At 37.4% G+C, this 8,757-nt stretch overlaps 1 protein-coding gene across 1 annotated transcript; it reads left to right on the top strand.

Moving 5' to 3' along the window:
- Nucleotides 942-6,454, top strand: LOC109224934 (lysine histidine transporter-like 8). Its single transcript, XM_019389507.1, has 5 exons — nucleotides 942-1,806; nucleotides 4,084-4,217; nucleotides 4,755-5,182; nucleotides 5,282-5,413; nucleotides 5,848-6,454. Exons 1-5 carry the CDS (start codon nucleotides 1,412-1,414, stop codon nucleotides 6,331-6,333), a joined length of 1,575 nt encoding a protein of 524 aa, XP_019245052.1. The 5' UTR covers nucleotides 942-1,411; the 3' UTR covers nucleotides 6,334-6,454.

The raw sequence follows: 8,757 nt of genomic DNA, 5'->3' as shown, positions 1-8,757 counted from the left end.
ATTGTTGACATACGTAAATTACATTAATTGATATCGGAAATTAGTAATTAGAAACTGTTTGATCAAAAATATAAACTTTCGGTTAAACTATTTAATTTTATGTAATGAGGGGTTAAACCTAGTTAATGATAATACTCCTAGATTTAGAACTTGACAGCATGGATTATGTAAGATAAAGTCGGTGGAAAACTAAAAGTAATGCACATTTAATATTCTAAAAGATGTGAGCAATAATGGAGGAATATCAAGCAATAAATGACATTAATGTAAATAGGTAGAACGATTCACCCAAAAATAAATGAGGTGGGTGATTGTTCCTTATGACAATGATGAATGACACACAAATCCTCGAATGTTAGAACTATTCTCGGATCTGACGGAGAGGTGTGTGATATTATGTGCAAGAATATTGCAAAAGGTAAAGTTTGTAATCTTCTTCTGAAAAGTGTTCTTATCAAGTCAATGTTACATGCCCTACACTATTGTTCCTCTTTCTATTTGTATGAGACATATCCCTAACAAACTCTCATAGTACAAGGGCAAAGAATATTCAATTTACTATCTTATTACAAAACTAGCCGTTACTGTTCTGGCCTTGGTGCTCGACCTCGACCATTGTTGACATACCGGTCACAAATCACACTGCTTCCTGCTCGACCTCGACCGCATCTTTTTCCTTAATGCCGCTTCACGCTAAATTTCCTTAGGACAGATTTTGGCCTATACAGGAACATATATAAGATTTATAATTTGTAAGACCAAGTAAGTAATGCAGCTGTAATCTAATGATCAATAAAATAAAACAAAAATCTATTGCATTTAAAACTGCAACATAAGAATAAAAAATATATTTTTTTGTTTTTAAGTGTTGCCAAGTCCTAAAATATGAGAAATTGGTTTTGATACTTTGATGTGAAAACCTTAACCTATTTCCTTTAAATATTTGTTTAAAGTCTATGTTCAGTCTCACTCTCGCTCACACCTTCCTCTCTTCTCATCAAACTGTCAACCAAAATCAAAGCCTTATTTTCACATCAGCACCACCCAAAACAACCAGCCGTGGCTAGCCAAAAAGCCCACCACCACCTCGAGATTGCTGCTCAAATAACTCATCAAACGGCCAATATTACGCCTTCTTCTTGACTGCTGCTGCACAAACCCACACACATTGCATGTGCAGTTCAGTCTCAGTCTTATAATATTCTTCTTTCATTTCAAACCTCTTTTCCTTTCCAATAAGTCTCTCAAACTCTGACAAGAAAAAAGCCAAAACAGAAGTCCCAATAACTAAACAACAAAAGAAAAAGGACCCATTTAGCCATTTTCCCCACAAATAATACTCCACTCCACCTTTTCTCGTACAAAACACTATACTCTGTTTCTTTCTTGAGTGATTGATTGAGTTGTAGCAATGGAGGAAAGACCTGAAACTGAACTCATTTCAATACCAGCAACTCCACGTGCATCAACGCCTGAGATTCTAACGCCGTCAGGTCAAAGATCACCTAGGGGAGGACATACATCAACTGGAGCTTCTAATAAAGATGCTAAATCTTGGACACCAACTTCATTTATTTCGCCTAGGTTCTTGAGCCCTATTGGTACTCCAATGAAAAGGGTGTTGGTTAATATGAAAGGTTATTTAGAGGAAGTTGGGCATTTGACTAAGCTCAATCCTCAAGATGCTTGGCTTCCTATTACTGAGTCTCGTAATGGGAATGCTCACTATGCTGCTTTTCATAATCTCAATGCTGGTATTGGGTTTCAAGCTTTGGTCTTGCCTGTTGCTTTCTCCTTTCTTGGATGGTATTATTACCCTTTCTTTCTATTTCTATTTCTTTCGCGGAACTTGCAAAAATGCATACTAAGACTAACTACAATAGACCCTTGTGGTACGGCCGTTCCCCAAATCCGTGCAGCTTAGTACATCTGGCTGCCTTTATTGATAATGGATGCTTGGATATTGTTCTTACCATTGCTTTTAAGCTTCTTAATGTTTAGTTCTTTAACTCTGTTTCATCTGTTTGGTGCTTGTTATTTCTATTGCTGAAATGGTTAAAGTTTTGATCTTTTTTACATTTCTTTGTGGAATTTATTGTGATGTGATAATAGATGCTTCAGTATTCTTGTTGTAGCTTTTATTTTGTTGAACTACATGTCCTAGTGTTTTAGTCCCATTACTCTGTTCCATATGTTTGGTGCTTGTTTTTGCTTTTGTTATGCTGGTATGATTAAAGTTTGAATCTTTTTCACATTTTTTTTTGTGGAATTTAGTGTTTGTTATATGATTATATGTACCTTAGAAATGCAACATATAGTAGACCCTTGTAGTCCGGCCCTTCCACGGACCCCGCTTATAGCGATAGCTTAGTGCACCAGGCTGCCCTTAAATGCTTGAAAAGCTGCTTGCTTTTGACTGCTTTTTCAACAACAATTTTTGGGCTTTTTATGGTTTGTCTTTGAAGTTTCTACCATGTTGGTTTGAAGAACTATCTCTGTGCCATCTGCTTGGTGCTTGTTATTGCTATTGTTATAGTTAAAGTTTGGATCTTTTTACATTTCTTTGTGGAATAAAGATGCTGTGTTGTTGGTTTGAAGATCTATATCTGCTTATTGGAGATGAGTAGATTTACTTGAGTTGTTGCTACCGTTTATTACTTCATTTTCACTGCTCCTTGAGCTGGGGGTCCATCGGAAACAACCTGTCTACTTTCACAAGCTAGGGTGCGTACACATTACCTTACACTAAGTTTGTTGTTGTTGATGGGAAACCCATTATTGCTTCATACACTTTTTCAAAGCAAACCTTCAATCTCGAAAGTCTTGATCTTTCTGCTGTTGTTTGACCTCTAAGTACTGCTTTTCTAAATGCATATCAGTTATCTTTGAAAATACAGACTTTGATTGACTATAGTGCATTACTGGTCCCCCCACCATCTATTGATACGTTGTTTAACATAATTATCTGTTGTGGACCAACAAGAAATCTTCTATATCTGTCTCTATGCATTTACTTTTCTTGCTTTTCTCAACTTTCATCATTGTTTGCAAATGAAATCAGAAAAAAGATAATTGAGCCAATTCTCAGCATATATACTACTTTTGCTTTTTCATAAGAAATGCTACTTCAACTGGGTCCTTTCACTATTTTGCTTTCATCTTTTGGGAATTAAGACAGTTGGCTGCTACATTGTGCTGAATGGTGTACTCATTTAGTCCACCTTCTTTTGCAAAGATGGCCCATGCTGCACAAAAGGGTTTAAGTTATATACATTTACCTGCAAGTATTTTTATACAATCAAGTTATTAAAAAAATCAATTACACGTAATTGTCCAATTACTTATTTCATCTGGAAGCGACAACTGTATGAAAGGAATTAATGTAGTATATGGATGAGAAATTTCGTAGTTGTTAGTCAAAATCATTTCACAAATATATATGGATTTCCCTAATCTGAAGATGTTTTAACAATGAGTTCATATTCAAAATTCATGTTTACGTGATATATTTTGCTTCTCTTTTTATAAGTGACCTACAAATTCATGTCTGCCTCTTTACCCTTCTGCACTTAAATACCAAATGTGTTTTATCATCTATGATTCGAGCTGACTCGTGAGGTGTGCCTATGAAATATCTTGTGCTGTCCTACTTTTGTCGTTGAACCATATAGCCCTTTTAAATTTTTTTAGTCTTTTGCCGTTGTTATAGTACTTCTCCTTTTTCAATTCCTGAAACAGCAATTTAGTCGAAATTTGGGCTAGGAATTATTATAGGCAGGTTGTTTTCTGTTGTCTATGTGAATTAACTTTTGGTGCGGCCCCAGTATGGTTGATTTGGCAGGTTTTGACCTACCACTTTGACATATAAATTGCTCTGAAGTATGACTCTTAAATAACTGAGCTTCCATTCAATGTCTTTAAGTTTCCATTATATTTATCTTTTGCCAGAATATACCAGGTACTCTTAAATTCTAGTCTTCTGATAGGAGCATTTGGTAATGAGGAATTCGTAGTGTCAAATAATTGATGCGCTAATAATATTCTTCAGAGAATTGACTCAGTAATATTCCCTTCTGAATGCAGGAGTTGGGGAATAATTTCCTTAACTATAGCTTATTTCTGGCAACTTTATACTTTATGGATCTTGGTTCAGCTGCATGAAGCAGTTCCTGGGAAGAGATACAATAGATACGTGGAACTAGCGCAAGCTGCATTTGGTAAGAAAATCAAGTTTTAAATTTTCAGCTAACCAACTGTTCAAAGCTACATGTCAGATCAAAATTCTTTCTCTGTTACCTCTGCTTTCCTTTTTATTCCTTTAACCTGCTCGAAGCTCACCTATCTGATGCGAAAAACTGATTTCATTTTGGGTTGTATCAAAGGGTATGGCGCAATTCCATTGCTATCCAACTTTCACAACTTCCAAGAATTAAATTCATTAAATTTTTCGATCTTTAATCTTTGACGTGATGTTTTTTATATCAAGCTAACTTTTTAACCTTTATTTTACTATTTTCTTTCACTAACAATATAATATACATAAATCAAAATGAATATCTTAGACTCAGGTGTCTAGTCAACCACCGTCATATAATTGAAAGGGGAAGAGTACTTGATTATTGGTAACCAGTAAAATCCATGGAAAGTTGATAGAGTTATATAAATCCTACTTCTTGTCATTTAAGGGAAAGGACAAGAACATAGTTCACTTTACTTGCTAACATTGCCAACATTGTGTTCACTTGCATTTTCAGGTGAAAGACTGGGTGTTTGGCTTGCTCTCTTCCCTACTGTTTACCTATCTGCAGGGACTGCGACAGCTTTGATTCTCGTAGGAGGTGAAACCATGAAGTTGTTCTTTCAAATTGTTTGTGGTCCGCTCTGTTCATCCAATCCTTTAACAACTGTTGAGTGGTATCTGGTTTTCACTTCCCTCTGCATTGTTCTATCCCAACTCCCGAACCTGAACTCGATTGCTGGACTCTCCCTCGTTGGAGCAGTGACAGCTATCACATATGCCACTATGGCATGGGTCCTCTCTGTAAGCCAACCAAGACCACCTTTGATTTCATATGAACCCATTTCATTGCCTTCCTACACAGCTTCTCTCTTTTCTGTCCTGAACGCCATGGGTATCATAGCATTTACTTTTAGAGGGCACAATTTAGTTCTAGAAATTCAGGTAAACTTTCTCACTCTTTTTCCGGCATGCGTATGCACAATATGTCTCTGTAACTAGTGTAAAGAAACATTTCTAACTTCATTTTGTGTCATTTTGCAGGCAACAATGCCATCAACCTTCAAGCACCCAGCTCATGTGCCAATGTGGAAAGGAGCAAAAGTTGCATATTTCTTCATAGCCATGTGCCTGTTCCCTATTGCAATTGGAGGTTTCTGGGCTTATGGAAACCTTGTAAGTGGCTATCTTTCCGTGTATTTGCACCAATACACTAGGAATTGGTGTTAATAAGTATTAAATTCAATCACATTATTTTGACAGTAGGGAAAATTTTTCATTTTTTCCTTGTGATAAAGCTTTGCCAAACTATCGTACGTGTATTGGTAGTCAAGTTGCTACTTTACTACCAACAACAACAACATACCCAGTATATTCCAACAAGTGGGGTCTGGGGAGGATAGTACGCAGTCGTAAACCCCTACGTTGTGAAGATAGAGACGTTGTTTCTGGAAGACTTGCTACTTTACTACCCACAGAAACATTTTTCTTATTGTATTTGTTTGCATGTGCTATTTATCCTTGGTAGAATGGTGTATATTCCACCTTTTGCACAGACAATATATGTTTTCCTTAGTTCTGATTTGATTGCTTGCTTAATTCCCTTACAGATGCCATCGGGAGGAATGTTAAGTGCTTTATACGCCTTTCACATTCATGATATTCCAAGAGGACTTCTAGCCATGACGTTTCTTTTAGTCGTGTTCAACTGCTTAAGTAGCTTCCAGATATACTCAATGCCAGCATTCGACAGTTTTGAAGCAGGCTACACCAGCCGTACCAACCGACCATGCTCAATCTGGGTCCGATCCGGATTCAGAATATTTTTTGGATTCGTTTCGTTCTTTATTGGAGTGGCACTACCGTTCCTGTCAAGTCTTGCAGGATTGTTAGGAGGACTCACACTTCCGGTAACATTTGCTTATCCTTGCTTCATGTGGGTTCTAATAAAGAAGCCTACAAAGTACAGCTTTAACTGGTATTTCAACTGGATCCTTGGATGGTTAGGAGTTGCTTTTAGCTTGGCTTTTTCCATTGGAGGTATTTGGAGTATGGTCAATAATGGACTTAAACTCAGGTTTTTTAAGCCCAGCTAAGAGATGAATAAGCTTTGGTAAACTTTTATTTGCTAGTGATAGCAATCTGTGTTTCTATTATAGCCTTGAGAAAAAGTGAAAAAAAGAAATGGAGAAAGGAGGGGTGGTGTTTGTCGGTTTGGGTGGGTTGGGTTGGGTGGGTGTGGGAGGGGGGGGGGGGGTAGAGAATATGTATAAAACCATAGGTACAAAGTTTGAGGTCATTTTCATGTGCTTGATTTGCTACCTTTGGAATTTGGGATCAAAGTGAGAATATGTGATTACAACCTTTTGTTTGGTATTATGATGCAACTTCTTTCACAAGTTGGTAAAGCTACAATTTGAAGAATATGTCCATTCGGCTTTTTGATTGAAATTTATACAAGTCGTGTGTTTTGCAAAATCACTCCAAAACCAAATCTGTAGCAATGCTAGACCGCTTGCAGGATGATTTTAAGTTTTCAACTTGCTGATGCACTTATGGTCTTTCCTTGAGAAAGCGATTTAATGTGTCAATTGCAGTAATTGAAGAAGGGTTTTCAGATGAATTACTCTTTGTAAAGTATAGATGATTTTAGTATTTCATCAAACGTTATGTTTACATTAACAAACAAATCGTTGCAATCACTTAAAGAACCCGGGCAGGTGTTTGCCTGCTTGGATACGTCATACAGCTCATGTCACGACTCAAACCAAAAGGCCGCGATGGGTACCCGGTGCCTAACTCTACCTAATACCAACGTAATGTATCCTTATCATACTATCATGGTTGTATGAGCCGGAAAGACCGTCATGAGACAACTAGAATTAAACATAAGAGAATACTCAACATAGGACGACTCAACATGGTATACAAACTTATACATGTAACATACGGGCATATAAGACCAAAATGATCGCTTGTACACTCAAAACATAGGCCGACAAAGGCCATACAATCTTTCATATGAATGATATCTGTCTACAAGCCTCTGAGTACATAAACGCCATAAAGGTCTGAAGAAGGCTCCGCCATACCAATCAATACATGTCCAAAGCATACTGACCAAATAGGCAACTCCAAAGCAAGTGGAGTGCACCAACACCTTCCGCTAATCTGATAGCCTACTAGAAGGACTATCAACATGTCTATCGGGACCTGCGGGCATGAAACGCAGTGTCTCCAGATAAAAAGGACGTCAGTATAAATAAAATATCGAGTATGTAAGGCATGAAAAGCAGTATATAAAAGATATGAAACAAGCATGGAGTAAAGGACTCAACCTGTAAGATTAAATAGCTCTGTAAATCATGAAACATTTATAATATCATGCTATGCGTATAAGTGTCATATCATGCATATGGATATGCGTACATAACATCATCAAGCCTTTGGGGGCATCCCGTCATATCATCTCAGCCTCTGTGGGTGAAATCATCAACTTATATCATCTGATCAGGTGGTGGTGTGTAATAACGTCGTAACATTTTCCCATACCCCATATACATTTAATATGTGCGTTATAACGCCATCTGGTCATGGGTCAATATACGTGTATAAATGAATGTAATACATAATGAAGTAAGTCAATAAGATCTTTCGAAATGTCATAAGATTAATATGCATTCGGTATAATATCACGAAATAAACTTTATCACCTACATATTTTTTAAGACCTATGAATAGACAATATAATAATAGGACATACGAGAAATCAAGAACATATGCAACTCTATCATGGAAAAGTGTTGTGAAAAAGTTTGACGGTATACAGTCTTGAGTGTTATTTAGCGGTAGGAAAGAAGAAAACGTGGATATATAGACGACATGCAAAAGGTGCAAATTCCTTAGAACCCTTGGGATAGGGAATCAAATTCTATGATATCGGGCACGGTCGGTGGTGCGCATCAACCTCGGCGCTGACACTTGCATAGTTGCATTGACACTTCATAAAAGCAAGCTGTGCCGTCCTAGGCTTTTTCTCAATATTAGTATTAATAAATCATGTTCTTCCTGTCCTAGGCTTTGATTGGTGGCATTAGTCCAACAATTGTTACTAATACCACTATCAATCTTACGCACCAATAGGAGTGGCAAACGAGCGGCCAAGTCGGATATAATTGGGATCAAAAACGGATAATGAAAAAATAGATAAATTATCTGATCCGATCCATATTTAGTACGGATAAAAAAAAGTTAATCGACAGATAATATAAGTAACCATTAAGGGTGTCAAACGGGCCGGGTTGACCCGTTTCCGGACCGGCCCAGATCGGTTGAAACTCGACCGGCCCGGACCGGTAGTTAGGGGCCGGGTGGGCTGGGTTAGGGGGGTTGGTCCGTTCACCTAAATAGATCCGGTTAATCGGACCGATCAAACCCGGTCAACCAAAATTCCTATTGAACCGGTTAACCGGTTTATCGATAAACCGATAAGAAATACAAAAAAAAAAAAAAAAAAAAAA

The sequence above is a fragment of the Nicotiana attenuata genome, chromosome 4, assembly GCF_001879085.1.
Source record: "Nicotiana attenuata strain UT chromosome 4, NIATTr2, whole genome shotgun sequence".
Lineage (NCBI taxonomy): Eukaryota > Viridiplantae > Streptophyta > Magnoliopsida > Solanales > Solanaceae > Nicotiana > Nicotiana attenuata.
The sequence above is the reverse complement of the archived record's forward strand: the minus strand, read 5'-3'. Positions and strand labels throughout refer to the sequence as shown.